At 39.2% G+C, this 27,612-nt stretch overlaps 1 protein-coding gene across 2 annotated transcripts in view; it reads left to right on the top strand.

The window, feature by feature from the left end:
- Window positions 1-27,612, top strand: part of FMN2 (formin 2) — a 376,950-nt gene that overhangs the window by 37,921 nt on the left and 311,417 nt on the right. For both annotated transcript variants that reach the window (XM_053909367.1, XM_019423300.2), the window contains exon 2: window positions 262-428. In XM_053909367.1, coding sequence (XP_053765342.1) covers window positions 262-428 — 167 coding nt within the window. The remainder of the gene's footprint in view (window positions 1-261; window positions 429-27,612) is intronic.

The raw sequence follows: 27,612 nt of genomic DNA on the forward strand, positions 1-27,612 counted from the left end.
GGGCCATCATGTGGCGTATCCTCTTTTGGGGCAGGAGATATTTTGGGGGGTGGGAGAGCAAACCAGAGCCACCTTCTCCCATGTGGTATTCCAGTCCTCAGACTGGGGAGTTTTCTCTGTGTTTGAGAAGCTGCTGTCTGTGCACTTCAGTAGCCTTGGCAACAGTGATGCTCACTGGTTGTGTTTTTCCAGGCTTCACTCCTCTGGGAGGGTTCCGAGCCAGGTGACATGCCAGTGCTCCTGACTGTATTTCATCTGCAGGGCGAACTCTGTTGGAGAAGCTGTTCAGCCAACAAGAGAACGGGCCTCCAGAAGAAGCAGAGAAGTTTTGCTCCCGGATCATTGCCATGGGTCTTCTACTTCCTTTCAGTGACTGCTTCAGGGAACCATGTGATCAGAACGCCCAATCAAGTTCAGCTCCATTTGATGTAAGTAGGAACATTTACTTCTGTCTGCGAGACAGATTGGAGTTAAAATAGCAACTGTGATGTGTGTCTGCCCAGTCACCCCACACTTTAAATACCAACATGTGATCCAAGTCATCCTTCCCTCAGCCACTCAGCAGCTCAGCATGTCTATTTAATTTCTACACTTTCCTTCCTCACTTAGGAAATCCTAAGTATATTTGTCAAACCTCCTTTTCGTAACAGATGGTCACTCTTGACAGTTTTCTAACCTGCTTTAATCGGTAATGATTTTCAAGTGGCTCTGAGTCAGGACTGCCTCCTTGGCTGGTCATGGACATTACTTCACAAGCAGTACCAAAGGGCCAGAGCTTTGTTCCCAGGGGGCTGCAGGTTTCCATGGGTGCCTAGAACACTATTTCAGTGTGTTCATAGCTCATCTATTTACTAACCATTGATATGAAGCAGCATTGTCTGCTTTCTCCCCAGCTCCCATTCACCAAGAGCATTCATACTGTGAAACAGTAATCGAAAAGGCATATTCATAATTCCTAATGAATATCAATCAGCACAGCTGGATTATCATTTTCAAGCCAGGTATTGCTAATGTCTCTCAGGTATGTGGTACATGTGTGACATTGGTGGTTGTATTGAGTTGCGTCTAAAACCCAGATATATAAGAATGCTCCTGTATGATTTTCTCATAAGAAAATTGAAGGTCTGGTTGGCTCACTTGTGCAGAGCCCAGTATTTGTGAGGCAGAGTAATGGGTTCTCGTCCACATGGGTTACTTCCAGTTGTTTCCTTGCTTCCAACTACACCCTTCTTCTGTGCCTTTAGTATACATGCTATTGACCAGTGAATGAAATAATGGCGACTTTTGAAAGACAATGAAAATGAGCCCTGATCAAGATGTGACAGTAAATAATAAAACGTCTATATGTCTTGCATTTCTTCTTTCTCTTCTTCATACATTATAAACTATGTTCTTCCTTGATCTCCCTTCAGTATTAGGGAAATAAATCACGTAAAGTATTGTGAGATCTTCTTGACACTTTCCATGTGAAAGAAGGCTTCTCAGGATGTGCTGTGACTTGTGAATCTTGCTTCTTGAGATCTTTTTATTTAGTTATTTTTAAAAATGGCACTAGCTAATTATTTCTAGGTAGATCTTTTTATTCAATGGGAAGAATTGGATAATTTAAAATTTTTCTTCCTTCCTTTTTTTTTTTTTTATGAGAGAATTGTGTTATGATAGAAACTGAACACCTGGGGACTGTGTAGCTAAAAGTGTGCAGAGAGCTGTGTTCTAGAAAATATATAAATTTGCACGTTGGAAATAAAATAAATGTGGCACAAGGGCAAACCCTGGCCATGTCTAAAGCTTGCCTTTTGATTGGAACTATCCCCAAAATGACTGCATTATCCTCTTAAAGTTTAGAGGTAAACAGTCTTCTCATTCAATAAACGTGGAATTGGAATAAACTGAAAAGAATAGGATTATTCTATACCTCTTTTTTTCTTTTTTCTTTTTTTTTTTAACGTTTATTTATTTTTGAGACAGAGACAGAGCATGAATGGGGGAGGGTCACAGAGAGAGGGAGACACAGAATCTGAAACAGGCTCCAGGCTCTGAGCTGTCAGCACAGAGCCCGACGCGGGGCTCAAACTCACGGACCGCGAGATCATGACCTGAGCCGAAGTCGGACGCTTAACCGACCGAGCCACCCAGGCGCCCCTCTTTTTAAATCACTGAACTGGCTGCTGCTTTTTTGTAATGTTTATTTATTTTGAGACAGAGGGCGTGTGCAAGCTCTGTGGAGCCCCATGTGGGACTTGACTCAGGGCTTGATTGCACAAACTGTGAGATAATGACCTGAGCTGAAATCAAGAGTCGGTCCCTTAACTGACTGAAACACCCAGGTGCCCCTGAACGGGCTGCTTCTCATCTTCCACCTCCCTCCATTCCTGTGTTAGAGTAGTAACCCCTCCCATGATTGTCTGTTTGGAGGACAGCTGGGTATGGCAAAGAGAGGGAAAAGCAAACAAATAAAATCCCTTAATATGGTAGAAAGTAATTTCCTCAGAATAAGAATTTCTTTCCCTCAACTTTATGTGATTGTATTTTCTCCTTTATTTGTTGGCTCTGTAGAACATCTCTACTCCCCCTGCCAAACTAAACACAAAACAAATAAGAATCTAAAGTCACTTTAGTAAGAAATGTTATTCCATATACTTAAACAGAAGTTCAGTCACACAACTGTGCATTTCCTGTATGCACAGTCAAGGATTTTCTTCAAAACTCAAAAGAGGTAACAATATAGGGAGTTATGTAGACTGAGGTATTAGTGGGGAAATGGAGAGGCAGGCACTTACCTGTGTGCGGAGAAATTTCTGATAATTGGTTTCTTTGCTGATTTCCAGAAAATTGCTGTTGGGAGGATTTCTAACCAATAATTCTCTTGGGGAAAGTAGCCCTTCGAGACTGATCACCATGTGGGAATAAATTCATAACTGGCACTATTCCTAACCCAACTTTGATCCCTTCCCTAAGAACATCTGATTCCCTCCTTTTCCTCCTCTTGCCATTTATACACATAATTAGAGCAATAAAGAGTTTTGACTTAGGGATCTCACTGATATGGTTTGTGGATTAGCTTTCTTCATATAACCTTTTTGATTTTAGCCCCATGTTATATTATACATTTTTTAGGGCCTAACATTTTGCTTTAGAAATGCTATAAATAATATGAAAAGACTTCACATAAGTTTCAAGAACACTAAAAGGTAAAGAGCTTTGAGTGATAATGTTAATTCATTCACAGATGCTTACCAAATACATTCTATATGCCAGGCAGTGCTTTAGTCTCCATAGATACGTCACGGAGGAAGAGAAATAGGATTTCTGTTCTCCTGACATTTATATCCTCTTCATGGTGGGGAGAGACACATAAAAGACAAAACAAAACAACAAGTAAAAGCATAGGTCATGAATTTACATCAGATTCTAGTAAATGCTATAAAGGAAATAAACCCTAGTAACACGATAGGGTGAATGAGGGTGGGGTAGGGTAATTGTAGGGGAAGCCTCACTACGGATTCCTGATGGGAGGTGTGAGGGAAGATCATTCCAGGAAGCTCACCTGATAAGTACAGAGGGCCTAGGGAGAGTATAAGCATGACCTAAGCACACAGCCTGAGCACCTGCATAGGTGAAGTTTAATGAGTTGAGGACAGAAAGGGCTCAGGGTCAGAATGTGCAGGGTCCTGAAAGCCATGGAAGGAAAATAGATTTTTATTTAAGTAGGAGCTTTGGGAAGGTTTTATGCAGGGCAAGAACATATTTTACATGAATCGCTTATCCTAGTCTTTGGATAATGGAGTATTGGAGGCAGAAGTAGAAGTAGGAAATCCAGGTGGGCTTATTGGAATAGTTGAGTGAGGGATGGTGGTGGTAACTTGGGGTAGGATGGTGGTGAGGGAGTTAGAGAAGAGTCCTTGGGTGTGAGATGGATTCTGTAGGTGGAGCTGATGGGACTTCTGGTGAGTTAGACTTGGGGGCAGTGGAAAAAGAAAGTCAACTATAACTTCTTAGTTTTTTATTTTAAGTAGCTGGGTGGATGGTTGTGCCACTTATTAAGATGTAGAAGCCAGGTCTGTTTTAGGAGGAAAATGTTGTAAGGACAGAACTGGTGCTCGTTATATACTTTTCTTGAATAAAATTCTGTTTATTCAGAAAACTAATACTTAGCATGTAAGCTGACAAACATTAGCTTTTGCTTTTCACTGGTGGAATGATGTTGACTTTATTAGCTAATCAAAATTAGGGCCATGATATAAAGATATGTCAACCATCAGGTTTGTAGCCCTTTGCATAGCCATGTATTCATAAAACAGAAAGAAAGATGGAGATCCTTTATAGGCCTGATAGCATTGTCCATTATCTTTTTCCATTTCCATTACTAACCTGGGGACCCAGAAACTATCAACTTACTTCTTATTCTCTGACATATCCTCACATTTTCCTTTTGCTTTTTTGTTGTTGTTACTGTTGTTGGTTTTGTATATCAGATAGAATTCTAAGCTAGATCATTTCTGAAGCTAACAAGAGAAAATGCATATTTTCTACTTATTATGCATATTACTACTGCTTGGTAGATTGTATTGTTTAATTGTAGATCATGGTATTTTTTTTTGTGTTGAGGAAAGACTTTTTTCCTTCTGGAGCCTGTTCTAGTCATTTCTCAAGTGTTAGAAAAAATATCTCTCCTGAAATGTTTCCCATAAATCCTTAGAAACAGCAAAAACTTCATTATGTCACATTGTATATAGTTGACCCTTGAACAATGTGGGGGTTAGGGGCACACCCCCCCCCCACACAGTCAAAACTTCACATACAACTTTTGACTTCCCCCAAATTTAACTACTCAGGGCCTACTGTTGATTGGAAGCCTTACTGATAACAAAACTAGTTGATTAACACATGTTTTGTATGTTATATGTATTACATACTGTATTCTTACAATAAAGTAAGCTAGGGAGAAGAAAATGTTATTAAGAAAATCATAAGGAAGGAAAATACATTTACTGTACTATAAAAAAGTATATAAGTGAACCCACATAGTTCAAACCCGAGTTGTTCAAGAATCAGCTGTACTTGCAGTTTTGGGCCACTGCCCTGCTCCCTGTGGACAAAGAATGCTAGTCCTCAGCCTATGGCTGACCACGGGCTCTGGCTCATTGCCTGTTAGTTGTAGATGGAGGTCATTTTGCAAGAATAGGTTCAGTATGTGGTCCCTTAAGATCCCTTTTCCTTTGAATGCTTTTATTTATATTAGATTTTTCTGAGTCATATTCATTAGTGACTGTTTTCCAGCAAACCACAGTTATCTCACATAGGTCTTCTAGGATTTCTTTAATCATCACTGTGTCAGATATCATGTTGCCTCTACATCACAAAAAATAAAGCAAGTTTACTTGGCCCAAAGATTTTGGCAGGAGGAAATGATTATACTTACTCCTTTAGAACTGATTTTAAATGTCTTCCTAGTAGAATATTTTTGGATCCCTGGCTTTTTTGGGTTTGGCAGGTCTTACTAATTTTGCTAGCTATGTAGTAATCCCATGCTTACCAGATGGGCAAGAGCTCCTTGCTATGTGCGTAAATGGATATAAGTTTGAATGAGTTATTAGTGAGGCTAGAATTAAAGAGAAGGAAGACATGAAAATTCAGGCTAAAAAGGAATAAAGAAAACATGACCCTGAACGTGTCAGAAAAATAATTCATCAGTCAAAACCAATAATGGGCTCTGCTGAAAAACTAATGAAATACACTCTGCTCACCATCACCAGTAGCTGGAATGAAGACTTAAGTGAACAAATAGAAATGATCATTTCTATTTGAATCCAATTTTTTTCAGGGTAGGAAGAATACTTGGATACTTTTTAGTCAAAGCCACACAAATCTTTTTCTGAGAAGAAACAAAAGCCATGACACATCTTTCAGTTCTAAGAAAATGCACACACACACACACACACACACTGCTGTACTTTTGTTTTTGAAACACTGTGTATAGTATTAGGTCTCAGGAAGTTTTTAAGTGTGATATTAAAATTATATTTAATTTTCAGACCATCTTTTTAAATTATTTTAGCTGAACATTTCTTTTCCTTGCAGACTTCCCTCTAATCTCAACATAGGAGTCAGTAGTAAAACAGAAGATTTCATTTAACAAAATTCATTTTGTAGCCATAGTTTTACCTCTGTTCCATTACTCAGGTAATCATTGCCTAAACTCATGAGAAGCAGGGTGACAAGCGTAGATTGAAAATATAATCCTTTCCCTCAGTTTTACTTATTTTAGTTTTTGTTTGTTTAATTTTAAGGACTTAAAAGAGGTCTAAGGTACTACATTCACCTGGTTGAAGAAGAGCTCTGCTCCTGGCCCTGGCCTCTCCCACTCTAGTTCTACCCCTTGCCTGGCTCTTCTTGTTCTTGTTTGGATGGTTTTAACTTTGATATTTTAAGTTTGCTGATTTGCCTTTGGGCTGTCACAGATTAGGATTTAGGTATTTCCCAACCTTTCCCCTCCCCATTCCTTCCAGTATAGTTAATACTGGTCTTCTAGTTTCCCTTTGATAATTCTGCCTTGAACCTTAAATAATATGGTTCAGATTATTTTGTCGTTTCATTGACTTCGGATGATGTCTCCTGCTGCCCCACCCACCTCGCATAATTAGGCTATCTATTGTCTCTACTTTCTTCTCCACCTGGTCCCAACCTGAGCTTTCTAGCTTCTACCAAGAACACTTTTATCCTTCAGATATATTTTTAAGGTTAATTGTTTTAAAAAATGTTTATTCATTTATTTTGAAAGGGAGAGAGAGACAGAGAGAGAGAGAAAGAGAGAGAGAGAGAGAGAGAGAGAGAGATTGAGAGAGAATCTCAAGCAGTCTCCACGCTGTGAGTGCAGAGCTGGATGTGGGGCTTGACGTGAGATCATGACCTGAGCTAAGTCAAGAGTCCGATGCTTAACAGACTGAGCCACCTAAGCACCCCTAAGGTTAATTTTTAATTTTATTTTAAAAGTTGAGAAAATGTTTGGACACCCTGTAACTGTTGCCTTGCAGAGGCGATAGTGTGCTCTGATTTCATTTCCTTTTTAATATCCCAATATCACAGCCCCCAGGCCACTCAGATGAGGATGTTTCTGGGGTTAAGTTCCAATGGATTCTGTTATTTTAATAAACAGTCACTTGCTCCAAAGTATCCCGTATTTAGTTCAGTTACATTTGATTTATCCCTTTCTGATATAGGGAGCCCTCATCTAGCACAACAAAGTTTTTGATTGCCTTTTATTTTGTTTTCTTTTGGGAGAAGAAACCTGTATCTATCTATCTATCTATCTATCTATCTATCTATCTATCTATCTATCATCTTTCTTTCTTTTTCTTTCTCTTTCTTTTTCTATCTATATTCTCAATATCTTTGAGTTTGTACCCTATTCTTACCATTTAATGGAGTTCTTTCAATTTTTCTTGAAGACTACTGCTGTGGTCTGAATATTTGTATACAGAATTCATACTTTGGAATCCTTATGCCTGGTGTGATGGTTTTTGAAGGTGAGGCCTTTGGGAAGTGACCAAATCAGGAGGATGGAGCCCTCATGAATGGGGTTAGTGCTCTTATAAAAGAGTTCCTGCCCAGTGCTCTTATAAAAGAGATCCTGCCCAGAGATCTCTCCTTCTACCATGTCAGGATGCAGTGAGAAGGCACCAACTATGAACCAGAAAGAGGGATCTTACTAGATAAGGAGAGATGTTGTTTCCTTGATCTTGGGCTTCTAACCTCCATTGTGAGAAATAAATTCTGTTGTTTATAAGCCATCCAAACTATGATATTTGTTATAGCAGCCTGAATGGATTAAGACATCTAATAGCTTCCTCTTTTAATTTAGATCAGGTTCCTGATATATAATTATGACTTCTATTTTTTTTTTCCAGCTCCTTTTCTCTTGCCCTGCCCCTGGTTATTAGGCGCACAGAAATTAAAGACTCTATTCTTAACTGATTTACAGCCACTTTAAAGAGAAAAGATATGTAAAGAAATTATTGGACTTTAGTGGTTGCGGTGGGCTCTGTAGTCTGACTGTCCTGTCCTTTGAATCCTGGATTTCCCGCTTACTCTATAAACATAGGTGAATGGCTTAGTTTCTCAGTTTGTTTCTTGTAAAATGAGCAGTGATGTACTGGTTTCTGAGTAAGAGGAAAGCATGAATACAAATAAAGCATTGTGTAGAGTATAGGGCATACAGTAAGTGTTCAATGTATGTTAACTGTCGCCACAGATCATAGTTGCATTTAGAGTTCCAGTGGAGATATGTACAGTGGAGGGAGCAAAGGAGAGGATTAACTGAGTCTCCTTGGTAGCTCAGGAGATAATCCTTAGGGTGAGACTTGAGGCCTGACTTGGAGTTTGCTGTAGGGACCAGCCAGATCAGGATAAGTCTATGTATGAGGCATGCAGATGATTTTGAGTGTAAATTGAGAGAATGATAGGTAAAAGGAGGCCAGACATGGAAATATTTATGTCACCTTAGGGATGTTTTTAGTATATGTGCTGCTGAAGTGAGCACTCCTTGGGGATGTTTGTAAATAATTTTTGAGTAGTTAAGCTATAACAGATTGCCATTTATAAGAAATCATTCTGGTGGCAGAGTAGAGAATGAAGAAGTTTAAAATTGGTGTTGGGATGATCAGTAAAAATGTCTAAACTGAAACAGGCAGTGTGGAAGGAAAGAGACAGCTATGGGGAATGTTTAGGATTTAGAATTGACAGGACTTGTCATTTTAATTAGATATGGGGAAGTGAAGGTGTAGATGGCTTCTTTGGTTTTGGATTTGCAACTCTAGGTGGATGGTGATACTCTATCTACAAAGAGGCAGAATACAAAGGAGGGAACACGTTTCACGGAAGATGATAAAACTCTCATGGACATCTAGAATAGAATGTATGATTGTTTGGGACATAATGGTGGCAATTCCTAGAGGGAGAAGGAGCTGCTGTTACTAGCATTACCACAGTTGCATTAAAAATAAGCAGATCTAATAAATTATGATAGAGAGTAATCAAGATTAAAGTTCTTTTTTAAATAATTTTATTTAATTTATTTTTAAAATTTGCATCTAAGTTAGTTAGCATACAGTGCAACAATGATTTCAGGAGTAGGTTCCTTAATGCCCCTTACATATTTAGCACATCCCCCCTCCCACAACCCCTCCAGTAACCCTCTGTTTGTTCTCCATATTTAAGAGTCTCTTATATTTTGTTCCCTTCCCTGTTTTTATATTATTTTTGCTTCCCTTCCCTTATGTTCATCTGTTTTTTTATCTTAAAGTCCTCATATGAGTGAAGTGAATGAGATACCACCTCACACCTGTCAGAATGGCTAACATTAACAACTCAGGCAACAACATGTTGGTGAGGGTGCGGAGAAAGAGGATCTCTTTTACACTGCTGGTAGGAATGCAAACTGATGCAGACACTCTGGAAAATAGTATAGAAGTTCCTCAAAAAATTAAAAATAGAGCTACCCTATGACCCAGCAATTGCACTACTAGGTATTTATTTGAGGGATACAGGTATGCTGTTTTGAAGGGGCACGTGCATTCCAATGTTTATAGCAGCACTATCAACAGTGGCCAAAGTATGGAAGGAGCCCAAATGTCCATCAACAGATGAATGGATAAAGAAGATGTGGTATATATATATAATGCAGTATTACTCGGCAATCAAAAAGAATGGAATCTTGCCATTTGCAACTATGTAGTTGGAACTAGAGGGTATTATGCTAAGCGAAATTAGTCAGAGAAAGACAAATACCATAAGATTAAAATTCTTAAGGACAGTGAGAAATAGGTGTAGTGAAAATGGATTAATGGGAGGCTTTGGCCAGAAGATACTGGTATTCAAGATTTCAGAGATGAAGCTGTTCAACTGATTCCAAAGTCCAGTCCGTGGAGTGGAATGCCCGTTGTCTTTGGAATTGAGGCACTGAGGTTGTTGGCTGGGATTTGGTGTCCCACAGGATTGTGGAGGAGTAGGTGTTGAGATGCGGACATGAGACCATGCCAACAGTCCTGGAGGAGTGTAAGGCTGTGTGGAGGTCAGTTAGTTTCTGCAATAAGGAAATTAGATAATGACATTACTGCTTGATAAGGGCTTCAAAGGTGCAGAGGATTCTGCACAGGGTGGGCATGGAATATTCTTTGGATGATTATGGAGGGCTAGATTATGAGGCCATGTTATACAAGAGGAATCAGGAACATCTCCTTTTAGTTCAGTCCTTACTTGCTTGATTTATCACATCAGCCTTTTAATTACCTTCTTGGGTATGCCTGTTACTAGTCACCAGTCCAATCTCCTTGTGCTTTCCTAGGGCTTCTTGGTTTGGGGCCAAGTTCTCTTCCAGATATATGTGATGATGTATCCGGACATTTTTGGTTGCTACAACTGGGGAGGGCTGCAGCTGGCATCTTCCCTCCCTCAAAGGACTTTCCAGTACCAAATGCCAATAGTTGAGAAACCCTTTGCTGTACATCCTGCATAAAGCTTTTAGTGGTTTCTCTGTCAATGAAGTACCAGTTCTTTTGACCTCCATGATCTGTCTCCTGCTTGCAACCCTTTCATACATCTCTAGCTCATGACCCACTTCCTTTCTGTTCCTCCAAACTCTGTCCTTCACTATGTTGAAGTGCTATCAGTTTGACAACGATCTATACTTTTTCTCACCTCTGGGGCTCTGTGAGTCTTACTGCTTCTGTTCATAAATTATTATTTCCCAATGAAATTCTACTTTTGTTTTTTTAATAGAATGGGGTTCAGAGTTCCCTATGAGTTATCTTCTTCAACCATCTAAGTCTGAATTTTCTCTCTTAGTAGACCTGACACATGTATTATAATTGTCTATTTACCCTATAAGGCTCCAGTGCAAATTACATTTTACGTGGAGGTGTCTCTGTGATTCATGCAATGCTTTGTCTCTGTGTTTACCGTAGAGACACAGAACTCTGGTAAATATGGGCATCAGGTCTCCCCAGAGTGGTTAAGAGCAGACTCTAGTCCTAAACTGGATCACAATCTCATCTACTCCATTTAAGATGTTAGGACATTTACCCAAGGTCACAGATTAAAATTTTTCGTGTGTAATGCTAGTGCCTACCTCTGGAGTTATTTTGAATATTAAATGAGATCAATAAAGCATTGCACAATTCCTGGCACATAAGTACCCAGTAAATATTAGTAATTACTATTTTTAATTATTATATTTTGAGTTCCTATCGTAGAACCTGTTGTACCCTTTAATAAATATGCCTTGATTTCATGAAGAAGGCTGTGTAAGGTAGGAACCAGATAATCCATTAAGTGAATTGTCTTGAATGATCAAGAGTTACCTATATTTAATAATCTTGTAAACACTTGAAGGGAGAGCAGATGGAGGATGGGATGGAATATGGATTTGCTTAGAAATTAATTGGCTTGAGAATTGACTCTGTTGGATCTCTCCTTCTGGGCTTATTGCCATTCTTCTTTCTTAATACATTTGCTACTTATGATTTTACTGCTGCAATTCCCATATTTCCTGCTTAATCCTCCCTGCCCACACCTTTCTGGATGGAGTGGAATGGAGATGGAGGGAGTAGGAGAAGCTCTGTGTGTGTGTGTGTGTGTGTGTGTGTGTGTGTGTGCGCGCGCAAACTGTGAAGAGGAACCATCATGTCCACTTGGTGCTGTGACCACTTCATATTGACTGCATGATGTCCCTGGTTCTGAGAAACATTACACTCAAATCTTGGCAGATAAGTTACATATTTGCTGCATTAGCCCTCAGTGTTTATGTGTGTGAATGTCTGGCATGCTTTACAGATAATGTGGCATGAATGAATGGCTTTCTGTAACACCTCCCCAAAGAATAAGGACCTCTGTTTCACTCAGCATTCCTAGGATAGAGGAGCCAAAAAGGGCCAGAGATTGGTTTGCTACACAGTTACATTGCTCCTCTCTTTCAAAGAACTCTACCACATGGAATAAGTTTGATTTTTTGGGTTGGATAATTTATTGAAATATTTGAAGGGAATAATCAATAAATATTAAACAGGAAAAAATTTGCTTACTAGTGTTAGTTTTCTCCAAAAGGCATTTTTTCATTTAATTTTATTTAAGGTTATAAAATAGATTTTTTTCAGGTCACCTGCGTGGCTCAGTCAGTTAAGCGCTTGACTTGGGCTCAGGTTATGATCTCATGGTTGGTGAGTTTGAGCCCTGCCCCAGGCTCCGTGCAGGCTCTGTGCTGATAGCTTGGAGCCTGGAGCCTGCTTAAGATTCTGTGTCTCCCTCTCTCTCTGTCCCCCCGCCTGACTTGCACTCTGTTTCTCTCTCTCTTTCTCTCAACAACAACAACAACAAAAAATTAAAAAATAGATTTATTTCATAAAGAATATAATAAGCAGATATGTATCAAGAAGTTCCTACTTGATTTCCTTCTTTGCAGTCCGTACATTTGTATGGCCTAAAAAAATTTTCTTTGCATTACTAGCCTTTCTTTACCATAGGATTGATTGTGCGTTGGGTCAACTTACATCTGCCATATGCTTGTAGCCCTACAGTTTAGTGTGAACTAAAAGGCTTTTAATATATACTTTAAAAATTTTTATTTCTCTTGGGGCACTTGGGTGGCTCAGTTGGTTAAGCGTCTGACTCTTGGTTTCAGCTCAGGTCATGATCTCATGGTTTCATGAGGTCAAACCCCACATTGGGTTCTGTGCTGGCAGCATGGAGCCTGCTTGGGATTCTATCTCTCTCTCTTTCTCTCTCTCTACCCCTTTCCCGCTCGTGCTGTCTCTGTCTCTCTCAAATAAATAAATAAACTTTAAAAAATATATTTAAAAAATGTTATTTCTCTGGACTCCATCATTAAAAAAATATTCTGTCACATTCTTTTTATCCCTACAATTTATAGTGATTTGTCCCTGGTTGCTGCTCAGTGAATGGTTGTATTACTGGATCCTGTAATAATCGGTATCCAAGTTTTATACATTTGAATTTAAGTATGTATGTTTTGAGATTAATTTTTTTATCTGACATGTGATTTAGCAAATTTCTAATACATGTTTCTTTTGTGTATTTTAAGAAGGTAAAACAAGTTTGCTTAAAAAAATAAAAAGGAGTCATGAGTTTGAGCCTCACATTGGGCATAGAGGTTACTTAAAAAAATAAATACATGAAAATAAAAAAATAAATGCCACAGATTTTATGGCTTAAACAACAGAAATTGGGATACCTGCCTGGCTCAGGCAATAGAGCATGGGATTCTTACTCTTGATGTTGTGAGTTCGAGCCCCACATTGGGTGTAGAGATTACTTAAAAAAAAAAGAAGGTTATACAAGTGATTTCTTCTCCCCGCCAATGCCTCCCCCCCACCCCCACCAATTAGGGGGAATTCAAGAGTATTGTTACAAAACTAGTAAGGGTACTAATTGTTATTTCCTTGCCACAAAGTTTTCTGAACTTAGAAATGTTACTAGTACTTTTATGGATTTTAGATCAATCCCCAATCATAAAGTTAATTGGGGTTTAGAAAAATCAGTTTCTAAAAATATATTATTGGCAGTCACACTTTTTAAGTCAGTGACCTACTTTCTTCTTCAAGATTTGTTTTTTCCTCATTTAAGAGTATTATGCTATTAGGGATATCTGTTTTGGCTTTCACAACTGGTACTTTTTATCACATATTTGGCAAAAAGTGTTGAGTGACTCAGAATTCATTTGGAATATATACGATGGAGTTTTATTAAAATGAGTGACTTAGCCCAACTTTTCTGTCATGATTTTCTTTTCTAATCCTTCTCCTGGATATGCATTGAATATTAATAAGTTCTATTGATGTGACTCACATTTCTTGAGGCTTTTCTTATCTCAAGAGGCAGGAGAAGTATGGAATTATGAATCTATGGTAAACTAAAGGTAACCTGTACTGAGAAAACCTCACCCAACGAGGAATTTAGAGAGTTATTTTTTCTCTTGATTTTCACAGGGCTTTGGATACCTGAAAGAAGATTTTTTCCACTTTTATTATCTTTATGGTTTAGATCAGGGGTTGGCAAAGTTTTTCAAAGTTGGCCAGATAGAAGATATTTTAGGCTTTAGTAAATACTTACAGCCTTTGTCACAAGTACTCAGGTCTGCTGTTGTCATGTGAAAGCAGCCATAGACAATGTATAATGAATACGTTTGGCTGTGTTTCCTAAGAAAACTATTTGCAAAAATGGGCATTTGGCCAAATTTGGCCTGTATAGGCTGTGGTTTGCTGACCCCTGGTCTATACTCAGGTAAGATATAAAAAGTGAATCTCTTGTGTGACTTTGATTTTTCTATCTCTAACCATGTAAGGTTACTGGCCAGTTACACAATATTTATTGAATTTTTCCACAAAAAAATGCAGATACTCTCTTGTACTTGTTTTCTTGCTGTCAAAAGGATGAAAAGACATAGTGACACAGCTGTTTATTTATTTATTTATTTTTATTTTTTAATGTTTATTTATTTTTGAGACAGAGAGAGACAGAGCATGAATGGGGGAGGGGCAGAGAGAGAGGGAGACACAGAACTGGAAGCAGGCTCCAGGCTCTGAGCCATCAGCCCAGAGCCCGACGCGGGGCTCGAACTCACGGTCCGTGAGATCGTGACCTGAGCTGAAGTCGGACGCTCAACCGACTGAGCCACCCAGGCACCCCGTGACACAGCGGTTTAAAAGGAGAGGTGGTAGTCAAAGAGTTTTGAGATTTAAGTGGTCAGTATGACTGGAGCACAGAGTCACAGAGTGAGGAGACAGGGGCAGATGAGGCAACTTAAGATGCTGGATAGTATCGGAGTCATTTATGAAAGCTTCTGGAAGAATGCTTAGGAATTGGAACTCAATCCTGAGAGCAGTAGGGAGCCACTGGAGTGTTTTAGTTGGAGGAATGTGATGTGATCAGATCCATGTTTCAGAAAGAGCATTCTGGGCGTTTGTGGAGTGTGGACTGAGACGTGTTGGACGGGTATGGTTTAGAGGTTGGAAGAGTCTGAAGAGATGTTGCAATATAATTGCCCTCAACCACGTAAGTCGTAGTGGGGATGAAAAAAAGGACAATTCTAATGGTTCTTAGTTCCTAAACTCTAGCAAGCATTGGAATTACCTGCAGGATTTGTTAAATCATAAATTGCTGGGCTCCACCTCTAAAGTATATGATTGCATGAGTCTGAGAATGGGGTTGGAGAATTTTCATTTCTAACAAATTCTCAGGTGATGCTGATACTGCTGGTTTGGAGAGCATACTTAGAGAAGCCAAGGTTGAAATGCTTTAGAAAGTCAAAATGACAAGCCTTGAGAATTTGGTTGATTGTATAAAGGTGAGGGACAGGCAGAAACAAGGAGGATGTACCCAGATTTCTGGCTTGAGCAATAGGGTAGAGGGTGATGATATTTACTGAGTAAAAACACAGGATGAGCAGGTTGGGTGAACAATTTAGGTCTTACAGAACTTGAGGATATCTACCAAAACACATGCAAAAATAATTGTCACTTGTATCTAGTGGTCAGGCGAAAAAGCTTAGGTGGGAGAGAGATTGAGGAATCTTTAGTGTGTAAATGATATTCAAAGACATTATGCATTGAAAAGTGCCTGTAGAGTGAGAAGCAAGAGGGGCCTGATATATAGATGAACATTTATTCAATGAGAAGAGCAAAAAAAGATGCTTCAGAGAGACAGATAAGGAACAGTCAGAGAGGTAGGATAGAAAAAAGATTTTGGAGTATTAAGTGATATAAAATGTTGCCAAGAAGTCAAGTAAGATTAAGACTGAAAAGTAGTTACTGAATTCACCAAAAGTTATTGTTAATAACCTTGTAGAGAGGAATTTGAGTTGAGTGCTGTGGGTGCTGTTTAGATTTCAGGAGGCTGAGATTTGAATGAAAGGGTAAGAGTAGGTGAGAAGGTGGGAGGTGAGATTGATGGAGGTGTGTCGTTAGCTCCAGAGGTTTTGTGTCAGGGAAAAGAAAAATAGAATGGGTTATCAGTCGGTTATCACTGCCCTTTTTCTTTCCTTTCCTTTCCTTCCCTTCCCTTCCCTTCCCTTCCCTTCCCTTCCCTTCCCTTCCCTTCCCTTCCCTTCCCTTCCCTTCCCTTCCCTTCCCTTCCCTTTCCTTTCCTTTCCTTTCCTTTCCTTTCCTTTCCTTTTCTTTTTAAAAGACATGGAAGGGTTTAGAGCATGTGTACATGCTGATGGGAGGGCCCAGTAGAGACGGGCCCATTGAAGCTTATAGGGGGATAAAAAATTGATGCCTGTGGTCATGAGAAAGCCACAAGGGATGGGATGCATAGCATAAGTGGGGGGATTGGCCTGGGACAGGAATAGGAATGTCTGTGTGTGAAAGCAGATGAAGAAAGAAGGGTGCGGAAGCAGGTGAGCTGCTGCTGTAGGTTGATGATGGGAAGTTGAGAGAGTCTCACTGGCTTTGGTGTTTTCTGTTAATTGGGAGGCATTGCCCTTGACATTGGGTGAGGAGGGATGTGTGAAGCCAGATGTTTAAAAAAAATAATGGAAAACAATTTATTTGGAAACGACAAAAACGGGACTGATAGCTGAACAGAGGGGTACCTGTGAAGGTCCACCCAAGGTGGAAGGTAATGGGTGTGACAAAGTCAAAACATTGGACTGATCTTAGGTTGACATTTTGCCTTTGGATGTATCCACAGATTAGTAAGGATGGGAGTTGAGGATTTGGGCATGGGTGGAAATAGTGGTCTACAACATTAGAAGACCAAACCAGAGGGATCGATGGTAGAAGCCGGGGAGTCAAGATTCTCAAGGTCTGGAGGATGAAGAGGTTCAGATAGGATGTCTACATGTATTATTTGACAGGAAAATAGTTTTTAAAGAGAAAAGAAAGAAAGAAGTAAATGCAAACACAACAAAGGCAAGAATACTTCTGCCTCCCAGCCACATCTGGCCATGCCTTTTACCCCTTTCCCACTAAGGAAGGACTAAGATTAAAATAAGATCACCTATATTTTATGTTGTCATTATTGTATATGTAGTTCACTTTTTCTTTTTTCTTTCCAAATGCATATAGTTCTGGGGGGCCTGGGTGGCTCAGTCAGTTGGGTGTCTGACTTCGGCTCAGGTCATCATCTCGTGTCGTAAGTTTGAGCCCCATGTCAGGCTCTGTGCTGACAGCTCAGAGCCTGGAGCCTGCTTTGAATTCTGTATCTCCCCCTCTCTCTGCCCCTCCCCCACTGTCTCTCCCTCTCTCTCGCTCTGTCTCTCAAAAATGAATAAACGTTAAAGAAAAACTAAATGCATATAGTTCATGATATATATGAATTATCATTCTAAACTAATCCATTTGTTATCAATTAATGGATCCCTTCTAGAATTGCTTCCAAAATAAAGTCTATCCTTCATCACAATGTTGGGTGACACCATTTGCCTTGTGAATGACCCACCCTAAATCTTGATTTCACTTTCACCCTACCTCATGCAGCAGTCCACTCACCTGGCCACACCCTCAACCACTTCATCACCTGAAAAATGAGGAAGAGAGAATGTACTTTAGATGCATTGCAATGAGAACTTAAAAAATAGAATTGTCCCATGATACTCTGTGTGAAAATCCTCATGTCACTGGTTCATTTGGGAGCAGTTGCCTGGGAGGAGGATGGTTTTGATCACAGACAGAAGAGGTAGATCTTGTGTGCAGATCAGAAATGTGTTAGTTTCCTGATGTCTTTGAAGTTGGGAGATAGCTATCCTTGAAACCTGTAGATAGGAGGAGGCTGCTGAGTCATCCTCATTGTTTTCCAAGGCTAAGATTCTCAAGGTACCAGTTAGACTGTATCGAAGATCCTATCATGCTTCCTATTAGAAGCATGCAAATAGGGTATCCTTGAAAAAAAGCATCTGATGCAAAGCCAAAATATAAGTTGAAATTAGAGACGAGCATTAATAGAACTATTTTGAATCTGATAATTGGCCTCATATTGTAGTAAATATTGATTGTATATTGTATCTCTACTTACTATAGTGGATGGGGAAGAGGATTTTTGAGCAAGCAGAGAACAACAACCCTAGGGTGACAGGACACTTTGGAGAAAAATATTTATTTTTAGTATTATATTAAAAATGCAACCATTATTTACTATAATGTGAGGTGATTTTCAGATTCAAAATAGATGGCAGCAAAACCCAAGGCAAGGTCTGAGACAAATCTTATGTTATTTACCTTAGAATGCTATAGCTCTCCGCCCAATACCCTGCAACAAGGGGGTGATCAGGAGACGGGTTCTGAGATCATGCAAGAAGTATCAGAGGTCTTTGAGGTGCCACCTCTTGGTGCTTATAATCCTTCTCCTTCCTAGGTGTGAATTATGATATTGAAAGACAATGGTCTAAGTATGCTATTTTTCAAAGTAACTTGAAAAAAGTATATACTGAGGAATATAATGTCTGGTTTGCTATCTAATAAGAAAAAAATGTACTCTTAACATAGGTTGTATTGATTAGATATTTAAGACCTTGCCCCTGAATTAGCATACACAATCTTTATATCAGTATTGTGTCATTTCAGTTGAAAACTCCTATAGGGTGCATCCTTTAAAAGGGTATCTTGATAGAGCTGGGAATTCCATACTCATTTTGGAGATAGGCAATGAAATTGCCTAATGGTGAGTGATGTTTTCCTCCATGTAAGCAGGAAAATGGGAGAGGAAGTGATTACATCCCAAGATGAATGCAGATTAGTGAATCCACATGTGTCTATTTGGTTTTCCCAGTCCAGATGGTGGGAATGGTGAAGAGAGTCAGAAAGTTGGAACTTATTTCTTCTTTATGTCATGGTGTTCAGTACTCTAGATGGTCTGTGGTTTTGAGGATCATCACAACAAAACTAATCTTTTTTTCCATATGTAAGTGTTTCTCTTTATGTTTTTTTGGGAAAAAATTGTCAACAGTAGTTATGGAAAAATGAAAGTGATCTTGGGTCCCCATACGCATTGTCAGAGAGGAAGTTTTTCTTTTTTTCTCCCTTAAAAACATTGCCTTGCTCAGAGTAGGCCTCCTGAATTACCTTTTTTTAACACAAAAATGATGAAAAGTGACCAGTGCTTACTAAGGACCAACCACTGTGCTAAGTGTTTAACACGGGTTACTTCAATTGATTAATTTTATTTTATTTTTTTATTTTATTTTATTTTTTTAATTTTTTTTTAACATTTATTTATTTTTGAGACAGAGAGAGAGCATGAACAGGGAGGGTCAGAGAAAGAGGGAGACACAGAATCTGAAACAGGCTCCAGGCTCTGAGCTGTCAGCACAGAGCCTGATGCGGGGCTCGAACCCACAGACCGTGAGATCATGACCTGAGCCGAAGTCGGACGCTTAACCCACTGAGCCACCCGGGCGCCCCTCAGTTGATTAATTTTAAATAAATCATTTATTTAATCCTATTTCCACTTTCTCTGATGTGGAAACTGAGACTTAGGGTAACTTGCCCAGTCACGTAGGTTTGTAAGTGGGGAGATGGAATTCAAACCCAAGAAAGCTGGCTCTGCATCTGTGCCTTTTCTTCACCTTCCACAGCCAATCTATTCCTAAATCCTGTTGATACAAAGGTATGTCTAGAAGTAGATGAAGCTGCAGACCTAGCTACCTCATGGCTAGGTCTGAGGCTTCATCTACTTCTCCTCTCTCCCACATTACTGTGCTCCCCAGGAAGCTTCCAAAAATGCTAACTTGGGAGTTCTACTTCAGGAAAGTCCAATGGACTAGGTATAAGGACGGACTCTGTATATAAGGTTTTTTTGCCCAGCCAGGTTTGGCAGAGCTTTCCTCTAGAAAATGTGTTCTTTCAGTATTCGTTATAGCTTAAATGTGGAAGCTGCTCTTGGTCTTTTTTTTTTTTTTTATGTTTATTTATTTTTGAGACAGAGAGAGACAGAGCATGAATGGGGGAGGGGCAGAGAGAGAGGGAGACACAGAATCTGAAACAGGCTCCAGGCTCTGAGCTGTCAGCCCAGAGCCCGACACGGGGCTCGAACTCACGAACCGTGAGATCATGACCTGAGCCGAAGTCGGACGCTCAACCGACTGAGCCACCCAGGCGCCCCTCTTGGTCTTTTGTAAACTCCAAGGAGGGCCTACCTTGAATTCCCCAGTGTTTTAGCTCAGCTGATGAAAGCTGCTATACTAGAACTAAGCTTAATAAGGAACATTTTCCCTGGCTGCTCATTAAGGCTTTGCTTCCCTGTCTGTAATTGAGAAGCTGCTCAGGTGAAAGAGAGCAAGAGCAAGTTGGTTTCTAGGTGGTTTGCAGACTCTTCAGTAGAACTAAAGCACCTTTAATTTCTTATGAACTTCCTTGGTTAGACTTTCATTGTTCTTATTTTTTTTAATATTTTATTTATTTATTTTTAAATTTACACCCAATTCAGTTAGCATATAGTGCAACAATGATTTCAGGAGTAGATTCCAGTGATTTGTACCCAATGTATAACACCCAGTGCTCATTCCAACAAGTGTCTTCCTTAATGCCCCTTACCCATTTAGACCATCCCCCCTCCTACAACCCCTTCATCAACGCTCTGTTTGTTTTTATATTTAAGAGCCTCTTATGTTTTGTCCCCTTCCCTGTTTTTATATTTTTGCTTCCCTTCCCTTATGTTTATCTGTTTTGTATCTTAAATTCCTCATATGAGTGAAATCATATGATATTTGTCTTTCTCTGACTAATTTTGCTTAGCATAATATCCTCTGGTTCCATCCAGGCATTTACAAATGGCAAGATTTCATTCTTTTTGACTCCCAAGTAATACTCCATTGTATATATATATATACCACAACTTCTTTATCCATTCATCTGTTGATGGACTTTTGGGCTCTTTCCATACATTGGCCATTGTTGATAGTGCTGCTATAAGCATTGGGGTTCATGTGCCCCTTCGAAACAGCATACCTGTATCCCTTGTATAAATACCTAGTGGTACAATTGCTGGGTTGTAGGGTAGTTCTATTTTTAATTTCTTGAGGAACCTCCGTACTGTTTCCCAGAGTGGCTACACCAGTTCACACTCCCACCAGCAGTTCAAAAGAGATCCTCTTTCTCTGCATCCTCACCAACATCTGTTCTTGGCCTGAGTTGCTAATTTTAGCCATTTTGACTGGTGTGAGGTGCTATCTCATTGTGGTTTTAATTTGTATTTCCCTATCGATGAGTGATGTTGAGCCTTTTTTCATGTGTCTGTTAGCCATCTGGATATCTTCTTTGAAGAAGTGTCTATTCATGTCTTTTGCCCATTTCTTCAATGGATTATTTGTTTTTTGGGTGTTGAGTTGGATAAGTTCTTTACAGATTTTGGATACTAACCCTTTATCTGATATGTCATTTGCAAATATCTTCTCCCATTCCACCGGTTGCCTTTTAGTTTTGCTGATTGTTTCCTTCACTGAGCAGAAGCTTTTTATTTTGATGAGGTCCCAGTAGTTCATTTTTGCTTTTGTTTCCCTTGCCTCCGGAGACGTGTTGAGTAAGAAACTGCTGCAGCTGAGGTCAGAGAGGTTTTTGCCTGCTTTCTCCTTGAGGATTTTGATGGCTTCCTGTCTTACATTTAGGTCTTTCATCCATTTTGACTTTATTCTTGTGTATGGTGTAAGAAAGTGGTGCAGGTTCAGTTTTCTGCATGTCACTGTCCAGTTTTCCCAGCACCATTTTTTTAATTTAATTTTTTATTTTTAATTTTTTTTTAACATTTATTTTTGAGACAGAGAGAGACAGAGCATGAACGGGGGAGGGGCAGAGAGAGAGGGAGACACAGAATCGGAAGCAGGCTCCAGGCTCTGAGCCATCAGCCCAGAGCCCGATGCGGGGCTCGAACTCACGGACCTCGAGATCGTGACCTGAGCTGAAGTCGGACGCTTAACCGACTGAGCCACCCAGGCACCCCAATTTTTTATTTTTTAAAATTTCCATCCAAATTAGTTAGCATATAGTGCAACAATGATTTCAGAAGTAGATTCCTTAGTGCCCCTTACCCATTTAGCCCATCCCCCTTCCCACAACCCCTCCAGTAACCCTCAGTTTTTTCTCCATATTTATGAGTCTCTTCTGTTTTGCCCCCTCCCTGTTTTTATATTATTTTTGTTTCCCTTTACTTTTGTTCATCTGTTTTGTCTCTTAAAGTCCTCATATGAGTGAAGTCATATGATTTTTGTCTTTCTCTGACTAATTTCACTTAGCATAATACCCTCCAGCTCCATCCACATACTTGCAAATGGCAAGATTTCATTCTGTTTGATTGCCAATTAATACTCGATTATATATATATATATATTCCACATCTTCTTTCTCCATTCATCCATCAATGGACATTTGGGCTCTTTCCATACTTTGCCTATTGTGGATAGTGCTGCTATAAACATTGGGGTGCATGTGTGCCTTCGAAACAGCACACCTGTATCCCTTAGATAAATGCGTAGTAGTGAAATTGCTGGGTCATAGGGTAGTTCTATTTAAAAAATTTTTTTTAAGGTTTATTCATTTTTCAGAGACAGAGAGACATAGCATGAGTGGGGGAAGGGCAGAGAGAGAGGGAGACACAGAATCCAAAACAGGCTCTAGGCTCTGAGCTATCAGCACAGAGCCCGACGTGGGGCCCAAACTCACAGAGGGTGAGATCATGACCTGAGCTGAAGTTGGACACTCAACTGACTGAGCCACCCAGGCGCCCCATGGGTAGTTCTGTTTTTAGTTTTTTGAGGAACCTCCATACTATTTCCCAGAGTGGCTGCACCAGTTTGCATTCCCACCAACAATGCAAAAGAGATCCTCTTTCTCCACATCCTTGCCAACATCTGTTGTTTCCTGAGTTGTTAATGTTAGCCATTCTGACAGGTTTAAGTTGGTATCTCATTGTGGTTTTGATTTGTATTTCCCTGATGTTGAGTGATGTTGAGCATTTTTTCATGTGTCTGTCAGCCATCTGGTTGTCTTCTTTGGAGAAGTGTCTATTCATGTATTTTGCTCATTTCTTCACTGGATTATTTGTTTTTTTGGGTGTTGAGTTTGATAAGTTCTTTATAGATTTTGGATACTAACCCTTTATCTGATATGCATTTGCAAATATCTTCTCCCATTCTGCCAGTTGCCTCTTAGTTTTTCTGATTGTTTCCTTAACTGTGCAGAAGCTTTTTATTTTGATGAGGTCCCAATAGTTCATTTTTGCTTTTGTTTCCCTTACCTCCAGAGATGTGTTGAGTAAGAAGTTGCTGCAGCCAAAACCAAAGAGGTTTTTGCCTATTTTCTCTTTGAGGACTTTGATGGCTTCCTGTCTTACCTTTAGGTCTTTCATCCACTTTGGGTTTATTTTTGTGTATGTTTAAGAAAGTGGTGCAGGTTCATTCTTCTGCACATCGCTGTCCAGTTTTCCCAGCACCGCTTGCTGAAGAGACTGTCTTTATTCCATTGGATATTCTTTCCTGCTTTGTCAAAGATTAGTTGTCCATACGTTTGTGGGTCCATTTCTGGGTTCTCTATTCTGTTCCATTGATCTGAGTGTCTATTCTTGTGCCAGTACCATACTGTCTTGATGATGACAGCTTTGTAGTATAGCTTGAAGTCTGGGATTGTGATGCCTCCTGCTTTGGTTTTCGTTTTCAAGATTGCTTTGGCTATCCGGGGTCTTTTCTGGTTCCATACAAATTTTAGGATTGTTTGTTCTAGCTCTGTGAAGAATGCTGGTGTTATTTCGATAGGGATTGCTTTGAATATGTAGATTGCTTTGGGTAGTATTGACATTTTAACAATATTTGTTCTTCCTATCCAGGAGCATGGAATCCTTCCCCCCCCCCCCACCCTTTTTTTTTGGTGTCTTCTTCAATTTCTTTAATAAGCTTTCTATAGTTTTTTTTTTTTAATTTTTTTTAACATTTATTTATTTTTGAGACAGAGAGAGACAGAGCATGAACGGGAGAGGGGCAGAGAGAGAGGGAGACACAGAATCGGAAACAGGCTCCAGGCTCTGAGCCATCAGCCCAGAGCCTGACGCGGGGCTCGAACTCATGAACCGCGAGATCGTGACCTGAGCCGAAGTCGGACGCTTAACCGACTGAGCCACCCAGGCGCCCCTCTATAGTTTTCAATGTATAGATTTTTCACCTCTTTGGTTAGATTTATGTCTAGGTATTTTATGGTTTTTGTGCAGTTGTAAATGGGATCGATTCCTTGATTTCTCTTTCTGTCACTTCATTGTTGGTGTATAGGAACCCAGCACCATTTGTTAAAGAGACTGTCTTTTTTCCATTGGATACTCTTTCCTGCTTTGTCAAAGGTTCGTTGGTCATACGTTTGTGGGTCCATATCTGGGTTCTCTATTCTGTTCCATTGATCTGAGTGTCTGTTTATGTGCCAGCACCATATTGTCTTGATGATTACAACTTTCTAATACAGCTTCAAGTCTGGGAGTGTGATCCCTCCAGCTTTGGTTTTCTTTTTCAGGATTGCTTTGACTATTTGGGGACTTTTGTGATTCCACACAAATTTTAGGAGTTTTGTTCTGGCTCTGTGAAGAATGCTGGTGTTATTTTGATAGGAATTGCATTGAATATGTAGATTGCTTAGGGTAGTATCGACATTTGAACAATATTTTTTTTCTTCTAATCCATGAGCATGGAGTATTTTTCCATTTTTTAATGTCTTCTTCAATTTCTTTCATAAGCTTTCTATAGCTTTCAGTGTATAGATTTTTTGCCTCTTTGGTTAGGTTTATTCCCAGGTATTTTATGGGTTTTGATGCAATTGTAAATGGTATCAATTCCTTGATTTCTCTTTCTGTAGCTTCATTATTGGTGTATAGGAATGCGACCAATTTCTGTGCATTGATTTTATATCCTATGACTTTGCTGAATCCATGGATCAGTTCTAGTAGTTTTTTGGTGGAATCTTTTGGGTTTTCCATATAGAGTATAATGTCGTCTGTGAAGAGTGAAAGTTTGACCTTCTCCTTGCCGATTTGGATGCCTTTTATTCCTTTGTGTTGTCTGACTGCTGAGGCTAAGACTTCCAATACTGTGTTGAATAACAGTGGTGAGAGTGGACATCCCTGTCATGTTCCTGACCTTAGGGGGAAAGCTCTCAGTTTTTCCCCATTGCGGATAATATTAGCGATGGGCCTTTCATATATGACCTTTATGCTCTTAAGGTACTATCCTTCTAACCCTACTTTCTTGAAGGATTTTATCAAGAAAGTTGCTGTATTTTGTCAAATGCTTTCTCTCCATCTATTGAGAGGATTATGTGGTTCTTGTCCTTTCTTTTATTGATGTGATGTATCACATTGTTTTGTGGATATTGTACCACCCCTGCCTCCCAGGTATAAATCCCGCTTGGTCGCGTGAATAATTCTTTTAATGTATTGTTGGATCTGGTTGGCTAGTGTCTTGTTGAGGATTTTTGCATCCATGTTCATTAGGGAAATTGTCTGTAGTTCTCCTTTAGTGGAGTCTTTGTCTGGTTTTGGAATCAAGGTAATGATGGCTTCATAGAATGAGTTTGGAAGTTTTCCTTCCATTTCTATTTTTTGGAACGGCTTCAAAAGATTAGCTGTTAACTCTTCTTTAAATGTTTGGTAGAATTCCCCTGGAAAGCCATCTGGCCCTGGACTCTTGTTTTTGGGGAGATTTTTTTTATTACTAATTTGATTTCTTTACTGGTTATGGGTCTGTTCAACTTTTCTACATCTTCTTGTTTCAGTTTTGGTAGTTTATATGTTTCTGGGAATTTCTTGTTTCAATTTTGGTAGTTTATATGTTTCTAAGAATGTGTCCATTTCTTCCAGATTGCCCATTTTACTGGCTCATAATAATTCTCTTATGAGTATAATTGCTCATAATATTCTCTTATTGTTTGCATTTCTGTTGTGTTGGTTGTGATCTCTCTGCTTTCATTCTTGATTTTATTTATTTGGGTGCTTTCCTTTTTCTTTTTAATCAAATTGGCTAGGGGTTTATCAATTTTCTTATTTCTTTCAAAGAACTAGCTCCTGTTTTCAATGATCTGTTTTGTTTTTTGTTTTGTTTTGTTTTTAGGTTTCGATAGCATTGATTTCTGCTCTAATCTTTATGATTTCTTGTCTTCTGCTGTTTTGGGGTTTTACTTGCTGTTCTTTTTCCAACTCGTTAAGGTGTAAGGTTAGGTTGTGTATCTGAGACCTTTCTTCCTTTTTTAATGAAGGCCTGGATTGCTATATACTTCCCTCCTATGACTGCCTTTGCTGTGTCCCATAGGTTAGGGCTGTGGTGTTATCATTTTCATGGCTTCCATGTAATTTTTAATTTCCTCTTTAACTTCTTGGTTAGCCCATTCATTCTTTAGTAGGATGGCCTTTAGTCTCCAAGTATTTGTTTTCTTCCAAATTTTTTCTTGTGGTTGATTCCAAATTATATAGTTTTGTGGTCTGAAAGTATGCACAGTATGATCTCGATCTTTTTGTACTTGTTGAGGGCTGATTTATTTCTCAGTATGTGATCTATTCTGGAGAATGTTCCATGTGCACTTGAGAAGAATGTGTATCCCACTGCTTTAGGATGTAATGTTCTGTATATATCTGTAAAGTCCATCTGGTCCAGTGTGTCATTCAAAGCCATTGTTTCCTTGTTGATTTTCTGTTTAGATGATCTTTCCATTGCTGTAAGTGGGGTGTTGAAGTTTCCTACTATTATTATTGTTATCAATAAGCTTCTTTATGTGTGATTAATTGATTTATATATTTGGGTGCTCTCATATTTGGAGCATAAATGTTTACAATTGTTAGATCTTGGTGGATAGAACCTTTAATTATGATATAATGCCCTTCCTCATCTCTTGTTACCATCTTTATTTTAAAATCTAGATGGTCTGATATAAGTATGGCTACTCTGACTTTCTTTTGGAGACCGTTAACATGATAGATGGTTCTCCATCCCTTTACTTTCAATCTGAAGATGTCTTTAGATCTAAAATGGGTCTCTTTTAAACAGCATGTAAATGGATCTTGTTTTCTTACCCATTCTATTATCCTATGTCTTTTGATTGGAGCATTTAGTCCACTGATGTTTAGAGTGAGTACTGGAAGATATGAATTAATTGCCATTGTATTTATTGTAGAGTTAGAGCTTTTGGTGGTGTTCTCTGGTCCTTTCTAGTCTTTGTTTCTTTTGGTCTTTTTTTTTTTTTTTTTTTTATCTTTTCTCCTCTCAGAGAGTCCCTTTTAAAATTTCTTGCAGGGCTGGTTTAGTGGTCACAAACTCCTTTAGTTTTTGTTTGTCTGGAAATCTTTTAATCTCTCCTTCTATTTCAAATGACGGTCTTGCTGGATAATGAATTCTTGGCTGCATAGTTTTCTGATTCTGCACATTGAATATATCCTGCCACTCCTTTCTGTCCTGCGAAGGTTCTATGGATAGGTCTGCTGTGAACCTGATCTATCTTCCCTTCTAGGTTAAGAACTTTTTTTCCCTTGCTGCTTTCATGATTCTTTCCTTGCCTGAGTATTTTGTGAATTTGACTATAATATACCTTGTCGATGGTCATTTTTTGTTGAATCTAATGGGAGTTCTCTGTGCTTCCTGAGTTGTGATAA

The sequence above is a fragment of the Panthera pardus genome, unplaced genomic scaffold (genome assembly GCF_024362965.1).
Source record: "Panthera pardus isolate Hobbes unplaced genomic scaffold, ASM2436296v1 HiC_scaffold_21, whole genome shotgun sequence".
Lineage (NCBI taxonomy): Eukaryota > Metazoa > Chordata > Mammalia > Carnivora > Felidae > Panthera > Panthera pardus.